The 25,557-nt window shown below is 46.5% G+C and overlaps 1 protein-coding gene across 1 annotated transcript in view; it reads left to right on the top strand.

The window, feature by feature from the left end:
- The window catches only part of ASTN2 (astrotactin 2), a 668,315-nt gene that overhangs the window by 189,028 nt on the left and 453,730 nt on the right, over nucleotides 1-25,557 (top strand). Inside the window, exon 4 of the mRNA XM_084821224.1 lies at nucleotides 20,647-20,754. Within this exon, the coding sequence (XP_084677350.1) occupies nucleotides 20,647-20,754 (108 nt within the window). The remainder of the gene's footprint in view (nucleotides 1-20,646; nucleotides 20,755-25,557) is intronic.

The raw sequence follows: 25,557 nt of genomic DNA, 5'->3' as shown, positions 1-25,557 counted from the left end.
CCTTTTTAATTTATTATTTATTTCTTTATTGTACTTTTATCCCGCTCCTCAGCCAAAAAAGGCTCCCGGAGCGGCTAACAATCAATGAACAAAGAAGACCCTCCCTGCCCTCAGGTTTACAATCTAAAAAAGACACGACACACAAGGAAAAGGCAACAGGGAGGGGAGAAAAAAGAACTAAGTAGACTGTTAGCAGGGCTGGTGGGAAGGTCCTGTTCCCCCCTCTCATCTCCCAAAGGAGGGGCAGTCCAACTGGAGCAGGCCCTGATGTTCCCTTTGCCTACTCCCTCGCTCCTTCTTTTTTCATAGAGTATGCATTGCCTAACAAATATAGGAGGGAGCAGGATAAAAGGGCAGAGAATGGCACATTTTTGAGAGATGTCTGCAAATAACACTATTGCTGGCCATTGCCTTGTGTGTGCGTGTGCGCACGCATGCCAATCAGTGATCTGAACTAAAATAGGAGTATATTTTTTATTAAATTAATCTTATATTCTAATAGTGAACTAATTTCCCAAATGCCAATTTCTGTATATCCAAACCAGTGCCATCCACTCACACAACAGGGAGGTATCGGCAGGTTTGGGGAAGCCCAACGTTTGTAGAAGTCCTAAAAAGATTAAGCAGATGGAAACCCCAAGCGTGTGTATAAAACGAACCCCAAACAGCCTAATGAGGAGTGAGCATGCTCCATGGCATGGAATGCTGGCTATGTTTGGACAGGAGCGGGGGCAGAGTGAAAATAAAATGGAGCATCCTGGAAGAGGGCATGGTTGGCTGAAACTCTGAACAGGAGCATTCAACACTGCAATGTTTTGTTGCAGCTTCCTCTTTCTCTCTTTTATTTTAAATCATTGGCTCTGAGATCTATTATTTTCACTGTTGTTGTTTATTACATTTCTGTATAAAGATACTGTTTGAAAATCCTCACAAGCATTTGACAGGATCCATTCACAAAACAATGCCAGGGTTTCGACAACCAGCATATTTGCATTTGATAGGATTCTGATGGTGCCTACGGCTTTCTTCACACACAGCTTTTATCCTACGATTGAGATTGCTCCTTCACGGATGTTTGCGGGCTCTTCACATGACACTGTGACCATCCAGGGTGTCTTCTGCGCTAAATGTCTTTGTTCTTTTTTTAAATAGATTGCAGATAATGAGCTATCAAATTACCCCCTTGTGTTCCACTTGAGTTCCCTTTGTGAAAAAAGGAAAAGTGGCAAAAAGAGGAGCAAGATCAATGAACGATAATGGAAGACTCAGATCCTGGGAGAAGGAGGGGGGAAGGGGAGGGGGGAGAGGAAGCACTTCAAAAAGAGAGTCACTGTGCATTTAAACCGGAAGCAGAAAGCCCCGTTTTAAATGCAGGATTTTAGGCTAGTGTAGAGATGCCATACAACTGTGGAGCATCTCTGTGGGACATCTCTGTGAAAGATTGTCACAGAGAGGAAGGCCAGGATCTCTTCTCGATCATCCCAGAATGCAGGACACGGAATCATGGGCCCAAGTGACAGGAAGCCAGATTCCGGCTGAACAGCAGGAAAAACTTCCTGACTGTTAGAGCAATGTGGCAATGGAACCAATTCCCTAGGGAGGTGGTGGGCTCTCCCACACTGGAGGCATTCAAGATGAAGCTGGACAGCCACTTGTCAGGGATGCTTTGACTTCGGGATGTTGGAGAATTCCACCCTTTGGGGCCCGTGGCAGAACGGAGCGCTCACCTCCGCCTCGCCCGTAATCTGTCCAGGTTGGCTCCCTCCGTATGTTGATCCTGCGGAGCCGGCGGCCAGCTCCGCATCGCTGGCGATACGGCCAGCCACCATTGCTGTGGCATGCCGTATTGCTTCGCTCAGCTAACTAACTCCGGATGCAAATAGCATCCACTACGTCATTTGCAGCCGTAAAGCTGTTAGATTAGACTACATGCAGCCATTTATGGCTGCATTTAGGTTAATCTACCAGTTTCACGGCCGCAAATGGCGTCCACTCCGCCATTTGCATCCCTGTTTTTTCATGCGATAGACTACACAAATATTTTCATAGTGGATGCCATTTGCGTCCGGAGTTAGTTAGCCCAGCAAAGCCATACGGCACAGCACGGCAATGGCAGCCAGCCGTATCGCCAGCGATGAGGACCCGGCAGCCGGCTCCGCAGGATCCCTGTGGAGTGGAGCTGGCCTGGACAGATTCAGGGGAGGGAGGGATCACCTCACCCCCTGTGTGGACCCCGTCCCGGACTGGAAAGGTAGGGGATCCATACACCCCTACTTTGACTTGGATTCCTGCACTGAGCAGGGGTTTGGACTCGATGGTCTTGTAGGCCCCCTCCAATCCTACTATTCTATGATTCTATGATTCTATCAACTGTTGAATGTTCCCTTGCATCGTTCTGTGTCTGCTTGTTCCTAGGGGATTACAGTCTGTCCAGTAAGCAAGGGATTGACTTTGTCCACATTTTTGGTAATTATTGAGCTTCATAGCAACATCCCTGGTAGTTTGATTCCTTCTGTTCTTGTTTCCGTCTGCTGGCATAATCAACCCATTATCTGTGGCATCATCATTAGCTTGTTTAATTGTAGTGGTTGGTGGTTACATGGAGAAAAGTAGGGATGGAGGAGAATTTCTCCCCGAAACTTCGGGGGGCCGAGTGCCAACGTATTCAGACCCCCGAAGTAGTTTCGGGGAGAAATTCTCCACCCCCCCGCCCCCCCCCCCAGGATGGGACTTACCTTTCCCGAGTGTCACTCCCGGTGGCAGGTCGCAGCGGCAGTTCGGCAGGGCTTCGACAGGGGCAGGGGCGGCAGCCGGTCTTTCGACCGGCTGCCGCTGCCGCCATTCCAAGAAAAGTAAAAAAAAAAAAAAAACGCCCCCGTGATAGGCTACATGATGATTAACGTAGCCTATCACGGCTAGATTTGCAAAGACAGCCATGATAGCCTACGTAAATCATCACGTAGCCTATCACGGGTGACTTTAAAAAAAAAAAGCGCGTACGGCTAATGGCGACCCCCATAGGGAGCCGCCATTCGCGTTCCTTATTTGGTCGCTGTAGTCAACATAAAGATTACGTAGACTACGGCGAAAATAAGGGCAACGCTATTTGCGTTGCCCTTATTTTCACCGTAGTCTACGTAAAGATTTACGTAGACTACAGCGACCAAATAAGGAACGCGAATGGCGGCTCCCTATGGGGGCCGCCATTAGCGTACGTGCTTTTTTTGCTTTTTTTTTTAAGTCACCCGTGATAGGCTACGTGACGATTAATGTAGCCTATCACGGCTGACTTTGCAGATCTAGCTGTGATTGGCTACGTAAATCGTCACATAGCCTATCACGGGGGCGTTTTTTTTTTTAACTTTTTATTTCGCAGCCGGGCGAGGCGAGGCTCCTCCTCCCCGGCCTGAATTTCGGCCAGGCGAGGCGGGAAGCCTCCCCCCCGGCCTGAATTTTGGCCGGGCGAGGAGGGAAGCCTCCCCCCCCAGCCTGAACTTCGGGGGGAGCAGCGAAGCACCTCCCCCCCACCGAGAAGCAAGCTGCGAGACCAGGTAAGTGACTTTCGTGCACCCCTAGAGAAAAGACCTGGATGCGCCTGATCTCGTCTGATCTCGGAAGCTAAACAGGGTCAGCCCTGGTTAGTACTTGGATGGGAGACCACCTGGGAATCAGGCTGCAGGGGGTTGGACTCGATGGTCTTGTAGGCCCCTTCCAACCCTATGATTCTATGTTCTATGCACGCAGAAGGTCTGAAGTTCAACCTCTTCTCAATAAAATCCTACTTCTCCACATTTTCCAGCTTTGAATGCAAACTCCCATCAGCCCAAGCAGGCATGGCCAATGGTCAGGGATCTTGGGGGTTGCAGTCCAAAACATCTAGAGGGGACCACATTGGGGAAGGCTTCTCTATTGACAATGGAACCAATTACCTAGGGAGGTGGTGGGCTCTCCCACACTGGCGATATTCAAGACGAGGCTGGACAGCCATCTGTCAGGGATGTTCTGACCTGGATTCCTGCACTGAGCAGGGGGTTGGACTCGATGGTCTTGTAGGCCCCTTCCAACCCTATGATTCTATGTTCTTTATCATGCCACACACACACACACACACACATCCCATAAATCTGTATCTTCATTCTGAAGGCACTTGTTCAATGGTAATACAATGTAATAACTAAAAACAAACAAACAAAAATGACACCTAGTAATTCAAGGGCTGATTGTGTTGTCATACTTCAAGGATACAGGCGTGCTCTTGGTTTTACTAAGATGTTTATAACTTGGGGTTTATTCTCGCTGAAATGCTCAGCTTGTACCTGCGATGTACCACTTCAGGCTGCTCATAATTCTATCGTCGTCGTCGTCATCATCATCATCAATCATCATAATCATCCCTGCACACAGAAGAAGAAGGCATGCCAGTCAGAAGGAGACCCTGGTATGCTAGTTTTCTGAGAGCAGGGATGGGGCGGGTGCAGAGGAACATTCAGTTACGTGATTCTCCCACCTGCAATCTGAGGTGGTATAGCTCAGATATAGGCTGACCACCTCATCCTTGACCACTCATCCATGATGTCAAAGGTGTCACATGTCTGCTGCCCCAAGATGCATGAATGCTTGCTTTAAAGAGGATTTGGTGCCGTCTTTTAGATCAGCCATTTAAAACTTCTGAACTATTAAATATGATAGTTCAGAACTGGAGGCTGCACTGGAGACATTCCCTGAATAGCAGGACTAGAGCTAATTTGTATGTTCCTGAATATATTTACAGAGGGTTGTACCATTTTCAATAATATGGAGGAACAACCAGCCACAGCTACTGGACATTTTCCTCCTTTTCCTTGAAACAACCTTAGGAATGCAGTTTAGAAGACATTGCTCATTTGGTTTTCTGTCTAGCTACCTGTATGCATTTAGCAAATATTGCTGTCATGTCTCAGAGGGTTACCCATGCTGATCTTTCACAGCAAGCACAAAAAAGGGGATTTGTGGCATCTTAAAGTCTAATAGATCACAATAAATCAATCTGTTAGTCTTTAAGGTTCCACAAGACTCTTTTTAGAGTAAGGCGTTAATATTTGTGTGTCCCTGAGGGCTAGAAACCTAAACACACATGCACAGACACACACACACACCCCACCACCACCACCTCAGGATTCCACCAGGAGATTATGGGCCACATAAAAGTATGACAACACCCACACATGGTTATGTGTTCAGGCAATAGTGTGTAGGCTGTGCCAGTGTTGTTTTAAACAACTGCAAACACTCATGAGGAAGCCAGGGGGAAATAGCGAAGGGAAACCCTGCTTAAGAACACAGTGTCGGATTCCAGCCCCAGAAGTATAAAGCTGTTAGGTGGACAAGAGCCGGGGCTGAAATATGGTGTTTATCTTGACTGCCAAAGGTAAATAAAAAGGTTAAATGAGCTCCTTTCCCTTTTAAAATAAATAAGTGATTAATAGATCATTCTGCCGAGGGGAATAATTTACCACCGATCGGGGCTGTGCTTAATGCGTTTCTGAGGCCTCTGCTGTGCTGTAATTCACAAAAAGCTCCCACTTTGGAGAGAGTTGTGTGTGTGGGGGGGGGTGCAGAGAGTGCTGTGGTGGGGCTGTCCCCCTCCCCCTCCCTTCCCCAGCAACCCTCTATACTCCTTGCTGATCTTTTTGCTTTCAAACAGAGAAGAAAACGTGGCTTCTGGACTTCTCAAGCATCAAAGACTGTTGTTTTCTTGCTCTGTATAGAAAAGGGACAGACTTGTTGCTACTTGTTGTCTTTCATAGCCTTTTGGACCCACTGTTTATTACTACTATTACTACTTCATTTCTCCTCCTTCTTCGTACACATGTGTGTAAGAGAGAGGAATGTCCCAATACTTTGTGCATTTGTCAAAGTAGGTCCCTGCAATATGTTAATTCACCTTTATTCTGGATATGTATGTATGTATGCAAGGAGGTCAAACCAGTCCATACTAAAGGAAATCAACCCTGAGTGCTCATTGGAAGGTCAGATACTGAAGCTGAAGCTCAAATATTTTGGCCACCTAATGCAAAGAGAAAACTCTCTGGAAAAGACCCTGATGCTGGGAAAGACTGAAGGCAAAAGGAGAAGGGGACGGCAGAGGATGAGATGGCTTGATAGCATCACTGATGCAATGAATATGGACTTGAGCATGCTCCAGGAGAGAACGCAGGACAGGAAGGCCTGGCATGTTATGGTCCATGGGGTCACGAAGAGTCGGACACGACTGAACGACTGAACAACAACATCATCCATCCATCCATCTATCCCCCTCTCTCCCTCTCTGTCTCTGTCTCTCATCTCTCTCTCCCCCCCTCCCAGAATGCCCCATTTTGGCCGCTCTACACTCCTCTTCCAAGTGCGGAGTGCAGGGCCATTCTGCTCTGCCTGTGAGGCAGCACAGAAGGGAGGGAAAGTCAGTTCCCAGAAAACCAGATAACCTATGGTCATCTAGCCGCTGACTAGCAGCCATAGGATTGCTCCCTAAGATAGCCAAGTAAAACACACAGTGGGTCCATCGGTATTATATATCCTGTCATTTCCTAAATATTTTGCAAAACTGTTTTGCATTTTTAAAAAATATTTGGACAAGACCAGGATACATGAATAAAGTCAACCTTCACCCCACCCCCCATGCACACACATCTCCATTACTTCTCTGAACAATGCGTATATATTTTGTCTAATTTATATGGGGTGAAGTACCACTGAAACATAACAAAAGGCCCTTTGCCTTTTGTGAGAGCCACCCAGGCTCACATGGTGGATCATTGCCTATCTAACAAAGGATTCCACATTCTAGAGTGATTCTTCCCTGTCTACTCAGGCAAGTCACTCATTGCCATACCAAATGCCATAAAAGCTTCTGGTTTGACAGGCTGGCCAGTGACAGTTCTTACTGGCTCAGATGTGACCTCTGGCTTCTGGCTCCCACTCGATGGCTGCCTATGTCTCAGCTCTGACATGGTCTGCCATAACTTTCTCTAATCCACCCCCTTGGGAAACCATCTGAGCCAGCGGCCATCAACACAAGCTGTGGCCTCAAAGCCCCTTCATCAGGGTTGGGGACTCTGTGCCCTCCAGATGTTCTTGGATCCCATCTCCATCATTCCCGACCATTGGCTGTGCTGGTTGGCACTTATGTGAGCTGGAAGGCAACAACTTTTGGATGGCCACAGATAAGCACATAAGAATATAATAAGAGCCCTGCTGGATTAGACTGAGGGTCCATCTAGTCCAGCATTCTGTTCACACAGTGGCCAACCAGCTGTTGACCAGGAACCACAAGCAGGGCATGAGCACAACAGCACCCTCCCACTCATGTTCCCCAGCAATTGGCGTACACAGGCTCACTGCCTCTGGTTCTGGAGGTAGCACATGGCCATCAGGACTAGTAGCCATTGATAGCCTTTTCCTCCAGGAATTTGTCTAAACCCCTTTTAAAGCCTTCCAAATTGGTGGCCATCACTGCATCCTGTGGTAGCAAATCCCATAGTTTAACTCTGTGCTATGTTAAGAAGTCCTTCCTTTTATCTGTTCTGAACCTCCCACCAATCAGCTGCATGGGATGACCCCGGGTTCTAGTATTTTGAGAGAGCGAGAAAAATGTCTCGCTATCGATCCACATTCTCCACACCATGCATTATTTTGCAGACCTCTATCATGTCTCCCCTCACCTTCCTTTTTTCCAAGTTCAACAATTGCACTGTTGAAATCAGTTACAAATCAACTGTTGTAACCTTCTCTCATAGGGGAGATGCTCCAGGGCATCATTTTAGTTGCCCTTTTCTGCACTTTTTCCAGCTCCTATATACACACACACACACATACATACACACATATAAGGTGTGATGAGCAGAACTGTACACAGTATTCCAAATGTGGTCACACCATAGATTTATATAAGGGCAGTATAATATTGATAGTTTTATTCTCAATTCCTTTTCTAATTATGCCTAACATGGAGTTTGCCTTTTTTACAGCAGCTGAACACTTGGTTGACATCTCCATTGAGCTGTCCACCACAACCCCAATATTTATTTTCTGTTTCCCTTCACTTGCCATAAATGAACTGTGTGTGTGTGTGTGTGTGTGTGTGTGTGGGAGGGGGGGAGTAATGTCTTTGGGCATGTTCTTCCTTGGTCTAGTTGTGCCAGAATCCCTCCTGGAGGTGAGCGACTGTTTATTCCGTTAAAGCTCAACTCTGTGCTTGGGTAGCTTGCTGAATTGGTGCCTCTGTGCAAAGAGGGCCAAGCATGTTGATGCTGCTTCTCTGAAAATTGGAACTGAGCCCTTTGGGGATTGTGGCTGAGTGCTGAGTGGATTGACTTGGTTGTAAATCAGCAAAAAGGATTAGAGAGGAGACACCTTGATTGAGATGCGTCTTTGGTGGAAACTACGGTAACAGCTGCAAAGTTTTGTTCCCAGCAGACTTTTAGAGATGCAGGGTGTGTGTGTGTGTGTGTGTGTGTGTGTGCGTGTGTGTGCATGTGTTCTCTTGTATCATACCATTATTTTCCATTGCGTGGACAAGGTTGCATCCCCCCCATATAGCAGTATCAAAGAAAGCTCGGGTTTTGATACTCATTGAATGGTAATGTTTTAATCTGAATTCTTAATTTTACGCTGCCTTGTGAAAAGAGAAAAACGCTGGTTCTGAAAACACCAGAAAAGGAGAAGTGGGGAGCATTAGGAATGGATCATGAGGTCTGGGCAGCAAGCCAGATGAATTCTGGGTCAATTTGGAAGCTATGTGACAGAGGGTCTGTCCACGCTGAATCCGATTAACAAAAAACACCAAAAAATATACTACCATCAGGCGTCAGGATCCTTTGCTCCTAGTTGCCGTGGGGCTTTAGCTCATGCAGTCTTTCCTGGATAGTAGACAATCTGATAGGGCAGGAGTCCACAGCCATTTTAGGTCAGTGGGTGTCAGGGTGGACAGTGCTAGGCTGATGCATAAATGCAAAATCCAAACAACATGTGCACAAAGCTACCATGGCTGAGCTTCTCAGTATCACAAGGAAGGTTGGTTTCAGGCAACTTTTTTTTTTTTTTTTAATGATTTTAGGTTAGGTTACATGCTCTTCTTTAAAGCCATGAGGACCAGAAACTTTGGCATCTAAAATAAACATCCTTGTAGCAACTGAATGTGTTCTTTAAATCCCTCTCTCTCTCTGCATCTCTCTCTCTCTCTCTCTGCATCTCTCTCTCTCTCTCTCTCTCTCTCGATGCTGTGTGGCACATTATTGGTGAAGCGGATGTCTTCACTATCCTTTCTATGACAGGCACACTTCAGTACATTCACCTCTGGAACCCTCTTCAGTGGTATCTGCAGGCTGATCAAGGACTTCAGTAGTGAGACTGCAGTAATCCAGATGACTGCAGCCTAAACATAAACCTAAACTTAGCCTCCTGGCACCTCGAAAACAAAAAACGCTCTCATATTTCTTAGTTAGCCAAATAACAATTGCCTCTTTGCAGTGAGTCAGGACACAGATTTCTTTTCTGGCCTGTTCAACCGCATTTTGGTCTGGCCCATCCCAGTGTTTTAAAACCCTGTGCAGGTTCTAGGTAATCAGAAAATGCAATATCGCTGTCGCCAGCTTTGTGAAGATGTGCGGCCCGGGTAATTTAACCTGTCAGCACCATCCATCATAGAGACGCTGCCGGCAACCAAATGAAAATGGAGGGGCATGGAATGGCAGGCAGTTGTGCTGCAGGCTGGGTTCATCCAGAAGTAGAAACATACCTCCCCCCTTCCGACATGTATGTATGTTGGTGGTGGCAGTCCATTAAATCTTCCCTTAGCCAGAGAGTTATCTTGCTTTTAAGTGTTTAATTAACAGGTTCAAATAGCCCTTAAATCATCTTAAAACAGGTGGTTGTTTGAGCCTGCTCAGTGAAGAATGCGTTATTTAGTTCCCTTGACTAAATCACTGATATAAAACTAATATTCTTTGGCTGGATTATTTCCTGCAAAGAGAGGTGTACATAAAAGTGCAAAAAATTGCTGCGGTGCTTTAGCAATGGGACTGGTTTATTGAGACATGGCGTTTATTGGTCTTCGCTAACTGGTTTATTGTGGCGACAACTCTCGAAGGGATGCGGTACGACTCGTGGTCTCGCTGCTACAGATATATATAGGCGTATATTTTCTGGGAGGTGGGGGATCCATAAGGTGTCTGCGGTTTCATAATAGATAACTCCAAATAAAACCAGATTTATTTAAAACACACACACACACACACCAGTTTAGTTTGCAAGCAGTGGGCTAAACATTTCTGGATCTTTTTTTCTTGTTTTTAGCCCTCCTTAGTTCTGTCAAAGGGGAAGCACAGCGAGTCTCCTTGAGGGCATGGGTATGAAAGCAGCGAACTGGGATTAATGCTTCTTCCCTTTGCACCCTCAAGCATTCTGGCGTTCTGCTTGGGCAGACACTGCATCCTCACAATCTTGAGACTCTTCTATTCCCATCTCGGTGTCTGTGTGTCTTTGGCAAAGGGGTGGGAGTGGGGACCCTCATTTTTTTTAATATATATTTTGAGGTTACAAGGAGCTGGAAGGACTCCCCCGGTTTACCGCCCCCGGTTCAGTGCAGTATTTAGATTGGGCTGTGTCCAGGCAACCTCCGTGTGCACTGTGTGAATCTAGGCCTCAGAGGCTCTCTCCAGACACAGGTGGAAATTGGGATGTGCAGCATCAGCCTCTGAATTATCCAGATCTGGTATAAATCTAAGCAGCCTGACCTTCTCCCCTTGCCTGCTCATAGAGATGTGAAGGCCCTGGCGGCGTCAGAAAAAAATCCTGCCCCCCTTTTTTCCCAAGGGCTGCCTCCCTATGGAAAAATTTAACACCTTTGGATTATGAACTGTTTTCTTTTAGAATTGAAGACAAGGTGTTTATATATTCTTGCCCAGCCTTTACTCCCCCAAACCATTTCTAATACTGTGTAATAAGAAGACTTCTATAGAAAGAATAGAGAAGTAAAATGTCTGGAAATAAGGAACCCATGGGGGAAAATGTTTTTTTTTTTTTTAAATCCTCTCTGTAAGATTCCCAGCATAGTTATTTCTTCTATTCCTTCTTACAATTACTGATCTGATGTATCTTTTACTGATACACATTTAGGGATGCTTGAAGTCATGTTCAGTTTCCCAACATGTGAGTAGAGTTACTATATCACACAATATGGAAGAGAATGTGCATACTTGACAGTTTGGGTTTTTTTCTGTAGAGTCCTATATTTCTGGGCTTGTTCTGGTTAGATGCTGTAACAGTCAATTAATGTAGTTCTAGTCTAAAACCATCATGTGAAAAAAAATACCGTAGGTTATCTTGACACACTCTGACACTCACCAGATGTGACGGAATAACATTTGGTTTATCCCATAAAGCAAAATATTCCTTGAAAAACAAAATGAACAAACAAACAAAAACATTGAAGCTTGGGTCTATACAACTCACTGCCACAGTTTTTCAATAAAGTTCTCAATTAGACCTCACCTTTAGGGAATGCTGCCTCAGCTATAAAACCTTCTAACTGCTGCTACTAGAATAAACCCTCTCTATCTAAAAGAAACTCAGTAGCCTGGTCCCCATGGCATAGGCATGGGATTGACACACTACCACTAGAGACAACCTTTCAAAATGAACAAAAATTAACAGAGCAATCCTATGGCCACTAGTCAGCGGCTAGATGGCCATAGGATATGTTGGTTTCTGGGAACTGACCTTCCTCCCCATCTGAGCTGCCTCGCAGGCAGCACGGAACGGCCCCACGCTTCATGCTTGGAAAAGGAGTGCAGAGTGGCCAAAGCGGGGTGTCCCAGGGGGCATTCCAGGGTGGGGAAGGTGGAAATGCAGGTACGACACATCCTATGTGTCATCCAGCAGCTGCCTGCCCCACTCTGCCTTCCCGCACGTAGACAGCCGAAATCGGCTGTCTGGCTGCAAATGCAGGGCGGCTGAAGTGTGGAGGGGATGATCCCCTCCATGCTTCTCCTGCCCTGCATTGGATAGGCAGTCGCCTCAGAGTTTGGAGGCGGCCACCTATCCCCATAAAATTGCATCTAAGATGCTCATTAACAGAAATCATTTACAAAAGTGAATAAAATGTCATTCTTTATACAATAGGTTGAGATTGCAGAAAGGTTCATACGTTAAACATGGTTGCTTATCATTGCTATGCTGAGTCTTTCCCAACCAAGGAAAATCTCAGTAGTTTTTCCTTCAGATCAAATTTCCCTAAACTCCACCCACAAACAGGGACAGGTTTAAGAATTCCCCTAATCTTCCTTATAAACAGTAACAGATGCTTTACCCCAGTCTTCCTCTGCATCCAGTTCTTCCTGCTTCTTCTGGCTTTTAGATGTTTCGGATATTTCAGGAACTACTTGCTGAAGTTCCCTTTGGTCATACATAAAGTAGGAACTCAAAATATGCTATGTAAAACTTGGTTTGCTCATAAAACTACCATGTTTGGTATATTAAACTTAGAAGTATACTTTATTCAGATAATAATTATAAATTTACTAACTGACTTTACTTTTTTAAAAAATAAATACAATGATAATTTTATGAGCAAACCAAATTTCACATAATATAACTTCAGGAACATAAAGGCTGCTTTATGTTCCTAAAGCTGCCTTCTCCAACCTGGTGCCCCCCAGATGTTTAAGACTACAATATCCAGCACTCCTCACCATTAGCCATGCTGGCTGAGGCTAATGGGAGCTGACACCCAAAATATCAGGAGGACACCAAGTTGGAGAATGCTATCCTTGATGCTCTGACTTGGATTCCTGCATTGAGCAGGGGGTTGGACTAGATGACATTGTAGGCCCCTTCCAACCCTACTATTCTATGATTCTATCCTCAAGCAACAAAGTATGTAGATCTGTAAAGGGTGCTAAAACCAAAGTATTGCTCATTTTTCAATGTTCCCCCAAATTTCCCTTTTTTGCAGAAAAAAACCCTGGTGGTCCCCCCACGCACACCACTTTCCAGAAATGTTACATCTCTACCTGCTCAACAAAGTCCCTGCTAGTTGAAGTGAGGGACAGCCGAGACCCTGGCAGGCAAAGTGGAGGGGCGGGAGGAATATCCGTGCCATATGCTTTCCATATACTTCAGTGCGGAAGAGTCCTTGGCAAAGAAGGATCAAAGAGCTAAGAGGAAAACAACAACACCAACCCAGTCTTCCCTCTGCTGGCTTCTTGATTACCCCTATTGCAAGGGAATAGCTGAATTAATAGGGATGGCGGAGAATTTCTCCACGAATCTCCGGGAGGCCGAATGCCAATGCATTCGGCCCCCCGAAATTGGTGGTGAAATTCTCCGCCCCCCACCGCCCCCCCCGGGATGGGACTTACCTCCTTCGAATGTCCCTCTCGGCGGCGGGTCCCGGCGGCGTTTCGGCAGCATTTCGGCGGGGGCGGGGGCGGCGGCTGGTCTTCCGACCGGCTGCCGCCACCGCCATTACAAAGTAAAGTAAAACAAAAAACAAAAAAACACATGATAGGCTACGTAACGATTTACGTAGCCTATCATGGCTAGATTTTCAGTCAGCCGTGATAGGCTACGTAAATCTTTACGTAGCCTATCACGGGTGACTTTGGAAAAAAAAAAAAGCGCATATGCAAATGGCGGCGCCCATGGGCGCCGCCATTTGCGCACACGCTTTTTTTTTTTCCAAAGTCACCCATGATAGGCTACATAAAGATTTACGTAGCCTATCATGGCTGACTTTGAAAATCTAGCCATGATAGGCTACGTAAATCGTTACATAGCCTATCACATGTTTTTTTTTTTTCAATTTACTTTTTTTATTTCGTGGCCGGGAAGACGGGGCACTCCCCCCCCGGCCTGAATTTTGGTAGAGAGGGATGGGGCGCCTCCCCCCCCCGCCAAGAACTTTGGGGGGAGAACCGTAACGCCTCCCCCCCATCGCGAAGCAAGCTGCGGGACCAGGTAAGGGACTTTCAACCATCCTTCGCTGAATATGGATGCAACTGAATTCCAAGGACCAAAGCTGGTCCTGCCATGCAGCAGAGTGAAGCAAGCAACCTGCATCAGCTGGCCCTGGGAGGGTGGTGGTGATACACGAAAGCAGTATTGGATGGCCCAGCAATACTTTTTAAAGTGTTGGCTTTAGCATTTATTTCCTGTAAATCAGGGGCAGAGGGGAGGTTGAGACTAGAGCTGGGCACAAAGGGCCTCTAACATTCTCCTATTTGTGGGCAGAGAAATTGGGGGGACAGTTTCACTGAATTCCTCCAAGGGGAGGAGAAATTCTCCAACAGTTTCTCATAGATAGGACTCACAGTTGGCAGGGGTTGTAGCGCAGCTTCTTTCTCTTTTCCTGAGGATTTTTTTTTTCTCTTTCTGCTGCCATGATGAGTGTTTCCCGCATCATTCTCAGGGCATTTTATAATTTATTTTGGTGGTGTTTTTGAGCTTACCTAATCACTGCAACGTGGTGAATAGTTATGCCTGTGTGTGTTTTCTTTCTATTACACATCTCCCGGTTGCTCTGCAGCCTCCCAGGCTGTCTGTGCTTCCTGATCTTAAAAAAAGAAAGAAAGCCCTATGCGAAGAATGATTTTATTATGTCTTCCCCTGGGCTGTAATTGAAGTGTGGGAAGCTCAGGAGGCTACAGGCTGCCACAGAGATGATTGTGCAGTGAAAGGCAGGACGCTTGTGCACGCTCCCTGGCAACCTACTAAATAAAGTAAACACAAGAACCCAGAACCCAACCCATGAGAATTTCTCTGAAATTTCTTCTCCTTTGAATTTCTTTTCAAAAGCAATTCCTTTTCTATCAAATTGAATGAATGTCAGGGGTGTTTCGAGTGCAGGGAGTGGGATAGCAGTTCAGATGCTGAAGGACAACCATCAGACATGGGGGAGGTGTTTTCCCAGGCTAGTCCAGATATGAGTAGGCCTGCTTCTCAGGTTACAAACGTCCAGATGGCTGAGCTTGAGGTTCCCCCCCCCCCCCGTTAGAGGCAGCAAACAGGAGATTGACCTAACAGATGCCAGGCGCAGGTGCAGAGCAAAGAGAGAGAAGGCAGGAGCGGAACTTAGATGGTCTACCCGATTGGCCTTGCATGAAAAGCTGTGCTTAGAGGCCTCATGACAAGAGAGGGACCTCCCCCCATTAAGTTAGGCTAGCGAGACCGCCTCCCTCTTCAAACGGTGGGCACCTCTCATAAATTCCATTTGAATCTCCTGAAGCATTCCTTGTAGACAGAGAGTTTCTGAGAATGTGCATCTGTTTGACCCTGTGAAGTAATGGATTAAAAGCTGTAGACTGAAGCCTCTCGTCTATGTATGTTTGGGTGTGAAATGAAGTGGGGGTTAAGGGAATCATGACAATGATTATGGTTGAAAAAAATATGGGAGAATTTTTCAGCATAGCACGGGTTGAAACCTACCCCTGCATGAAACCCCCTGCTGCTCTTCTGATTGGGGAACAGCTGAGCTGGGCTGTGGGGCTTGGGGGGAAGAGGCCGGGGCTGAATGGGGGCAGGGTGTCTCATGTGCCCATATCTGGCCTGTGGGCCACAAGTTCTCCACCCATGATATGCATAAATCATTTTTCAGTGTGGAAATTGTGGAATCCAAGGTGCAGAAAACATAATCTTGTTTGTTTTATGGTCTGAACCAATGGGGCTTGGAGAAAGCCAGTACCAAGGTAGTAGAAACCTTGTCCTTTTTGTGTTGGCCAGACTGCATCCAGCATCATAATTCTGAGAGAAATCATAATTCTGTTAATATCTGCTGTGTCGCTCTGACAGTTTTTTCTGGTGCAAACGTTCACAGTCAATTGTTGCCTGGTTAGGGGGTTACCAAGAGGTAGAGGAATGCCAGCAAATCATAGCACAGATATTGCTGGATCTTAGCCAGAGGGCTTGGAATAGCAGCCAGCCAGACTAATGATTTATTTCTCTTTGACCAGAAATTTACAGAGTTTTTCATCTGTGAGCATTTCTTTTTTCCCACCCCTTTCTCCTTGCCTCTTTTTGTACTTAAAAAAAGTACACCCCTGTACCTTTTGCAGAGGACAAAGAGGGAAAGGAATCACTATTCTTTCTCTGAAGTGGTAAAAACAGTGCAAATTGTATACACATGCGTCAAAATCGCACAATCAAATGCTGGAGAGCTTCAGCAACTGGGCGATATAGAAATTAAATGAAATGAAAAAATAAATGAATGAATGAATGAATGAATAAATAAATAAATAAATAAATGACAGAGAATATTGCACAAGGTAGAATATGATCCTGGAATGGGTAGTTACCCAATAATACACTGCCCATTTTGTGTGACAATGTCTTCCCAAACCTATAAATAATATGCCAACCTTGACACCATACCATACCAGCAGTATCTCTGAGTATAGTAGCACACCCATCAATTGGCCACCTATAATTTGAGCATAGCCAGATATTCCATGAAAATAGGATTGGCACTGTGTAGGTGGAAACAAGTCTGTGTGTGTGTGTGTGTGTATGAGAGAATGATTTGTTTCAAATAGAAAGCAATGTTTATAAATATTGTTACGTATGTATGTATGTATGTGCATATGTATGTGCATATATATGTATATCTATATGTATATGTATATGTATATGTACATGTATATGTATATGTACATGTATATGTATATGTATATGTATGTACATGTATATGTACATGTACATGTATATGTATAAGTATATGCAAGGGAAGGAATTAGGACTGCCCCAGTAGCCCTGCAGCAATTAAGCTAGCAGCTTAGAAAGGTTCCCTTAGGGGTCCTTAACTATGTGCTGTGTTCTTCACACAGCACAAAGTTAAACTATGGAATTCGCTACCACAAGATGTAGTGATGGCCACCAATTTGGATGGCTTTGGAAGGGGGCTGGACAAATTCCTGGAGGAAGAGGCTATCAAGGGCTATTAGTCTTGATGGCTATGTGCTATCTCCAGAACCAGAGGCAGTGAGCCTATGTGCACCAGTGGCTGGGGAACATGGGCGGGAGGGTGCTGTTGTGCTACTATAACTGAGAGGTTGCGGGCGCCCTGCTTGTGATTTCCTGGGCGACGGCTGGTTGGCCACTGTGTGAACAGAATGCTGGACTAGAGCCAGTGTGGTGTAATGGCGAGAGTGTTGGACTGGGAGTCGGGAGATCTGGGTTCGAGTCCCCACTTGGCCATGGAAGCTCACTGGGTGACTTTGGGCCAGTCACTGTCAAGGTTGGATTGTAGCCCATAGAGCCACAAAGCAGTTCTGATTCTGAGGAAGTGATGGAAACTGTGGGAGAGGAACCCGCTCGCTCTTCAGAGGCGCAGCTGGAGGGAGAGTCCCTCCCTGTTCACATTCCTGAGAGTGACAGTGACCCTGGCAGGGAGAGGGAGGTACAACTGGACATGAGGCACCAGCTCAGGGACAAGCAAGTGGTTGCGGGCGCCAAGAGGAGGCTCTCAGCCCGCTTGGTGCAATGACAACAGCTGCGCTCCAATGCCCCACAGGAAAGGGGTGGACTCTCTCCTCCTAGCCCTTAAGTTCAGAGGCTTCCCGCCCTTTCCCTCCAAACAGAAACAAACTGACTCCTTAAGGCTAGAATCTGGTAGGCTGCTCCCTCTTAAGTTTTCCGCTTAGGCTAAGGCAATAAGCATCTGTAAGTCTCATTAGGTTGAATGGAAATAAAGCCTTGGAAAACAGCCCTTTTGTCTGTGTTAGGGGTGTATGAAACACTTACTTGGTTCCGCTGGGGTCATCCATGGTGCGGGGGAGGCGCTCCATCCCCCCCCCCGAATCCTCCCCAGCCGGCTCCACTCCGCGGCAACTCTACGGAGCCTCTGGCCAGGGCCGCCCACAGCCAGACCTTCGTCCGCTGCTAGACTGCGGCCACAAATGGCGGCCGCTGTAGCGGCCACCATTTGCATCCCTGCAGTAGCCATGATAGGCTACATATATATTTACGTAGCCTATCACGGCGAAAGGCTGGGACGCAAATGGCATAGTGGCTGCCATTTGCATTCCTGCCTTTCGCCGTGATAGGCTACGTATATATTTACGTAGCCTATCACGGCAAAAGACAGGGACGCAAATGGCATCCCTGCCATAGCCGTAATAGGCTACGTAGATACTTACGTAGCCTATCACGGCTTGGCAGGGACACAAATGGTGGCCGGCGCAGCCGCCGCCATTTGTGGCGGCAGCCCAGCAGCGGCCAGAAGACGACCTGGAGCCGCTGCCGGAGCTGCTGCCAGGTAGCCTCCATCCCGGGGGGATTCTGCGGGTTGGCAGGGGGATTGCCCCGTTCCGCCACAGACTCCGGGGGGCCAGATTCTAAAGAATCTGGCCTCACTGGAGTCCGTGGTGGAATTCTCCAACATCCCTAGTCTGCATGTTCATTCTGGGCTACTTGAGGATTTCAGAAGGCAGCAAGGGTGCTCCTGACAGTCACAGACTCTCAGCCCAGCCCACCTCACAGGGTTGTTGTTGTGAGGATAAAATGGAGAGGAGGGGGATCATCAAAGCTCCCTTGGGTCCCCTGCAAGAGGAAAAAAGGCAGGATATAAATGCAATTAATAATAATAATAATAATAATAATAATAATAATAATAATAATATACGAGCCCTTGGTCTGAAGCAGCAGGGCTCTTCTTATGTTCTTATGTCATTGGCTAGGACCACCCATGACAGTATCTTATGTGTTGTAAGAAACAGTGAATCTTCCTAGGTGCTCTGGCTGTCAGTTTCTACAAAGCTCCTGTGAGTGATTGGACATGGTTCTAGAAACTTTAGCCTTTTAAGAGTTAATTATGTTGTTCCACAATAACAGTGAGCTCATGTATGTATGTATGTATGTATGTATTTAAAGCATTCCTACACTGCTTTTGAGTGCATCTGAAAAGGCTCCCAGAGCAGCTTACATTAGGGATGTATGAAAGTCACTTACCTTTTCAAAGGGTGAAATTTGCGGTGGGGGGGGGGCGCTCCGTCCCTCCCCCCGAAATTCTCTCTGGCTCCGCTCTGCGGAGATTCCGTGGAGCCACTGGCCGGGGCTGCCCGCAGCCGGACATCTGGCCGCTGGGCAGCCTGCAGGGACGCAAATAGCGGCCGCCATAGCCGCCGCCATTTGCATCCCTTTATTTTGCTGTGATAGGCTATGTGAATATTTACATAGCCTATCATGGCAAAAAAAAAGAAAAAAACAGCGGATGCAAATGGCAGCGGCTATGGCGGCCACCATTTGCGTTCCCTTTTTTTTTGCCGTAATAGCCTACGTAAATATTTGCATGGGCTAAAACAGCAAAAAAAAAAGGGAACGCAAATGGCGGCCGCTGTAGCCGCCGCCATCTGCGTTCCCTTAGTTAAGCTGTGATACGCTATGTAAATACTTACATGTAAATACTTACATATGCAAATGGTGTCCCTGCATTAGCCATGACAGGCTACATAAGTATTTACGTAGCCTATAACGGCTACATGGAAGAAGCGAATGGCGGCCGCAGACGCGGCCGCCATTCGCAAGTCAGCACGGACGGCAGCAGGTAGGTGCTCCGTTCCGGGCCCATTTCGCAGGGCGGGGGGGGCAGGGGGGCTTCATTCTTCCGTGGATTTCAGGGTGCTGAATGCACTGGCATTCGGCCTCACCGAGATCCGTGGCGGAATTCTCTCACATCCCTAGCTTACATACACCCAGTAAAACAAGACAGTCCTTGCTCACAGGGTCCTAATCTAAAAGAGCTGACATAAAGGGTTTGGTGACGATGATGGTGATGATGGAGTGGTCTGTTTCCAATTAGCAGAAGTATTGAATTTGTTGACCATCAAAGCATGTCTTTTGTCTGTCTGTGTGTGTGTGTGGGGGGGGAGTTTCTCTAACTAAATTAGCACTTACTTGGCCAGCCTTTACCATATTTTGACTGGTCCATTGACCAAATCTACTGGTCAAATGCCTGACCCTACCCACATCTATGCACAATTTCCATGCACTTCCTTCTTGTAACACATAATGGTTGTTCTTATTGCTTTTCTTGGGACATGTGTCATCCTCCCCCCGCCCCGCACTATCTTTCTCATTGGGGAGGCTCAGTCAGTCATGTTGGGCTAAACATTTCTCTTGACTCTTGGTTGAAGCAGAGGCCCTGTTGAAAACTGCTTCTGTGTCTCAAGCTGCTGCCTGTGCAGTTGATTGTGGTTCTCTGCCTCTTTGCTTGAAGTGATTAAGATTTTTGCGGGGCAGGGAGGTGGCACTTTCATTTGCAGTTCCCTTGCCAAGAAGCATGGAGACTGTACTTCTATGTAGAATTATAAAGGGTTTTTACAACAGTAAAATACTTTAATGGAGGTTTAAAGGGCCACTGTAAGCCCTTGGAGGCCTCTTTCCTTTTAACCTTCCATGCAGAGTGAGAGGAGTGTGCCAACTATTTTTATAAGGTCTTTCATGTTCTTCTCTCTCTCTTTTTTAAGCTTCTCTTCCTTTTGCAGTTTCAGAATCACGGGGAGCAGGAATTTTAGAATTGCCAAAGGCCATCTAGGGAAGGACTGATGGGTGAGGATGTCTTTTTCTGACTGATGGCTGTGAACACCAGCACTGATTCCTTGGTTTGCTTCTTCCTAGGTGGGATCGGCTTTGGCCGTGCCAAAGGCAACTCCGGTTCTGAAGCAGATGATGAAACTCAGCTGACCTTCTACACCGAGCAATACAGGAGCCGGAGACGTAGCAAAGGTACAGATGGGAACAGATCTGATTTCATGGCCCGGGCTATGGTCTGTGAAGGGGTGCAATGCCACAGCCTTGCTGAAGCTAAGCATATCTGGCTTGATGGAAGACTTCCTGGGAACCCTAAGCCTTGAGTTCCTCCATGGGGGGTGGGAAGGCAGGATATAAATAAAGTAAATAAAAATCAGCTCTATTGAATTTCTCTAACCAGTCCAAAGTCGTAACCATCTTGACCATCTCAACTGTTCAGCTGGACTAAGATTGGACTGGCTGCTGCTCAACGTTGAGGCCAAGTATATACCTGCAGCAGAATGAAATGGTGCGGTTTAGAAGGGATTGTACCACTGCCACAAACACCCGGTTTCATGTGTGAAAGGGAAACTAGACTAAACTGTTTGCCCCACTCCTTTTTGCCCTTCCCTTTCGGTGGCCTTTTTCACTGCCACAAGGTGGAAATCCTTTTTCCTCTGGCGGCCTCCCGCCAGACCAACGTTAAAAGTCCCTGGGTCGCAAGTATCCACTTTTAGGTAGTGTGTGGGTTGGTTATTAGCTGTGGAGCGGGTAACCCCACCAAAAAAGAGACCACAAAGTTTCAAACACCAACATACCAAAAAACTCAAACAAAACATATGAGCAGTAGGACAGTAAAATAACCAGGGGTAAACACATCCAGCTAACCTAATTAGATGGTGTCCATATTTTATACAAGTCCCTTCTCAATAATATCTTACTGGCCCTGTTCAACTGCACATTGGGGAAAGGTGGTTAGGCTAACCATGGTACATAGTGGTTATGGCTAACCACTGTGGGTGCTACTGCCACACGTGCAGGTAACCATGTTCTGCAATGTGGTTAGACTAACCATTCTCTAACCACCCTCCCTCCCTCAGGAACCTGTAGTCCTCCGGCTGGGCAGCCATGTATCCCAGCAGCCTTTGGTGCTACTCCTTCTTTGGTGCTACTCCTTCTTTGGCTGCTCTTGCCATGGAGCTCTCTGGCAGCTGCAAATTAACCACAGAGGCTTTTCAGACATCACACTAAGCCATGGTAGAGCCCACTAACCATCTTGCAGCAAGTGGTTAGTGAACATGGCTAGTCCATGGTTAATAAACCACCATGGTTGGGAAAGACTCCCGTTTAGACATCACACTAAGCCAACATGGTTAGCTCAAAACTCCCAACCATCATGGCTTAGCATGATGTCTGAACAGGCCCACTGTCATGGTTCCAGGCTTCTCCTAAACAGTTCTGCCGTTGCTCAGGTCTTTCTTCCTTTAGGACTTTGGGCATTCCTTTCTTCTGATCTTTCTAATTCTCCTCTCCCAACATTTTTACCTCTCTGCCTCAGGCTTTCATATCTTGAAAACAGCCTCTTCTCTCCCACTCCAGCCAATTAGGGGGCAGTTTCTTGTCCACCTTTGCCCCAAATTCCTATTTCCTGAGTCCTTCCCCTGACCTTCAGTTGCTTGTTGTAAACCTTTCCCCCCTTACTCCGCAGACATTCTGGCACCGATGTCCACCTTTTGCTATCTCTCTGACTTTCTGTTAAACCTTCTGCCTACATCTTTCTCTCCTTGTCTTCTGCAGACTCTCTGGCTCTGTGAGCCCTTTTGCAAATGTTTGGCTTGCTGAGCCTAACATTCTGATTCCAAGAATCCTGTACTACATTTTTGACCTTTTGGCAGACAAGCGTGCACACACAAAAGATTTAACCCCATAATATCCCAAAAGGAAACTGTATACAGAAATGGAAGAGAGTTCTGTTCCTTCATAATCACTCACTTTAGACAGTTTTTGATTGCTCACCTACATACAAAACAGAACTTCCCTGCAAGTAGACAATTAGTCCAGCAAGGCAAGCACTGAGCTATGCTGCAGCACTTTCTTCCTGATGCATTACTTTTTGCTTGTTTGTTTACTCGCAGGAAGGTTTTTACACAAGGGAGCATACAAAAACCATGTCTCAAACCATGAAACATTCTGCTACTTCAGGATTCTACAGCCTCATTTTGTTGCATGCAGACCAGGCCTAAGGCAATTATACAGGGTGTTTCAAAATGATGGACCCAATTTCAAAGCAGTATATTTCACCATGGCAACATGTTACAATTACACCAAAAGTTACAAACGGTTTAATGAGTTATCAGGTTTTACTAACCATTTTATAAGTGCTCTATGTGCACATTGTGATGGTGAACTTTACCACTTAGATGAAATGTTGCTTCATCACTAAAAATCCAATGCGGTAAGAAGCTGTCGTCCTCCATGTTCTGCAACATCGCATCACTAAATTCTACATGTTTTCCTTTGTCACCTGTACAAAGAACCTGCACCAATTGCAACCGGTATGGCCTCATGATTAAATGTCGCCTTAACACACGCCAGACGGTCGTATGAGAGATCGCAAGTTCTCGGCTGGCACGACGAATGGACTTGTGTGGGCTACGCTGAAAACTCTCTTGAATTCTTCTCACGTTTTCCTCTGAAGCACGTGGTCTCCCTGCCTGCGCTCTTCCCCTTACATAAACAGCCTGTTTCCTCAAATTGTCGGTACCAACGACGAATGCTCTTTGGCACTGGTGGATCAACACCAAAATGCCATTGAAATGCACGCTGCACCGCGATTGCGGATTCAGCCTTGCTGAACTGCAGAACGCAAAACGCCTCGTGCTGCGGGGTCTCCATCTTGCGAACGCCTGAGGCTAGGGGCTGCTTATGCGCTGAGAGAGGCAACTAGCGGTAATCATTTGAAACTCTGTGCCCCACCCTTTCAAGTGGTAAGAGTTTCATTCATGGGCAGTTCGTGGTTGCAGAGATATAGCGATTTCAAAACGGGTTCATCTTTTTGAAACACCCTGTAGATCAGTGAGAGATGGGGGAGAACAGGAACGAATAGGGGAAAAAAAAAAAAACTCTGAAGTTTTCACTTCACAGTTTTAATCGGTCAAGGGGAGAAATTCTTGCTCCACAATTTCAAACTTCATTTCAAAGTTTCCCCTGCACTTGCTTTGTTTGTGAAGGCCCTATCTATATTGTGTGGTGTGTGAATTTTAAAGGAACATGATGTTTTATTTTGGTTTGTGGTGGGCAGGGGTGATTCTGGAAAAATGACGTTGTTGTTGTTGTTAAATTTATTAATCGCCCATCTGGCTGGTCACCTAGCCACTCTGGGCGATGGACAGCATATAATAAAACAGTTTAAAACAATAAAATTCTACAATAAAAACGTTTTCTAAAATACCCTAACCTACCCCAAATGCCTGCCTGAACAACCACGTTTTTAATGCACGGCGGAAGCTCATTAAAGAGGGGGCATGGTGGAGTTCCCTAGGGAGGGAGATCCAGAGAGTGGGGGCCACCACAAAAAAGGCCCTCTCCCTCGTCCCCACCAGTCTAGCTGTCCTAGCTGATGGGACAGAGAGAAAGCCATCCGAGGCTGATCATTGAAGAAAGAATGGAGTGGGGGAACAATTCCAGCACAGGAATGAATTGCTGTTTGTGTGATGGTTTCTGTGCTCTGCATTCACTAGCTTTACTTAAGCGTAGCAAGACCCGGGAGCAGAGGGGTGCCTGAGCCATCCTAAGAAAACACAGTGTACATTTATTGTAATTGTTAGGTCTTCACACAAATGCATTGGGGCATTTTCATTTTGGAGTGAAGCTGCCTTCACATCGAGGAGCAGTTCAGTGGTTGTGCACTGGAACAAATGCAGGTGTTCTTTTTTATTTCTGTGAAATGCACATGTATAGGGATGTACAAAACCCCTAACTTCCGTCCCTTCCATCCCGATAGGCTAGCCTATCGCAGGAAAAACCACAGACACAAATGGCATAGTGGATGCCATTTGTGGCCGTAAAGCCCTTAGTTTAAGCTAAATGCATTCATTTATGGCTGCATTTAGGTTAATCTAAGAGCCTTACGGCTGCAAATGGCATAGTGGATGCCATTTGCATCCAGATTCCTTCCTCCTCAGCGATACGGCACGGCAATGGCGGCCATATCGCTGGCTATACAGAGCCGGCCACGGAGAGGAGCCGGCTTCAAAGTGGATTCTGGGGGCAGGGAGGAGGTGAGTGCCCCGTTCCACTGTGGACTCCGGAGGGCGGATTCCTTTGAATCTGCCCTCATTAGGGCCCACAGTAGATTTCTCTGACATCCCTACACATGTGCTGAGAGCACACCATCTTTAATTTTGAAGCGGATAGGAAAATAATAAACTGAAATGGGAAGTCTGTGTTGCATAATGTTTTAATGAGCTATGGTTAAGTATAGTTCTAGATTGTCTCTATTTCACTGAGAAAGTGTGCAGGATATGTGGCTGAGGCAGAAAGCTACATGTTCAGTAAGTGATTTCAGTTTCTTTCTTTTTAATTGGTCAGAGTAAAGCAGGGCATGCTTGCATATTGCAAATATACCAGATATTGGCCTTGTTCAGACACACACTGGGGAAGGATGGTTAGGCTAACCATGGTGCATGGTGGTTACCACTATCCACTGCGAGAACTACTTCCACCTGGGCAGATAACCATGTTCCTCAATGTGGTTAAGACTAAATATTTTCTAACACCCCGCCCCCAGGAGCCCACAGTCCTCTGGATAGGCAGCCATGCATCCCAGCAGTCTTTGCACTGTCGGCCATTTTGGGGCCTGGTGCTGTTGGCCATTTTGGTGTTCGGCAGCTACTCCTTCTTTGGCTGCTCCCTCCACAGAGCTCTATAGCAGCTGTCAATTAACCACAGAGGCTGTTCAGACATCACACTAAGCCATGGTAGAGCCCACTAACCATCTTGCAGCAAGTGGTTAGTGAA

This window comes from Heloderma suspectum, chromosome 14 (assembly GCF_057233095.1).
Source record: "Heloderma suspectum isolate Gila_16-S chromosome 14, 16-S_ref, whole genome shotgun sequence".
Lineage (NCBI taxonomy): Eukaryota > Metazoa > Chordata > Lepidosauria > Squamata > Helodermatidae > Heloderma > Heloderma suspectum.
Note: the sequence above shows the minus strand (reverse complement) of the source record. Positions and strands in the feature narration are given on the sequence as shown.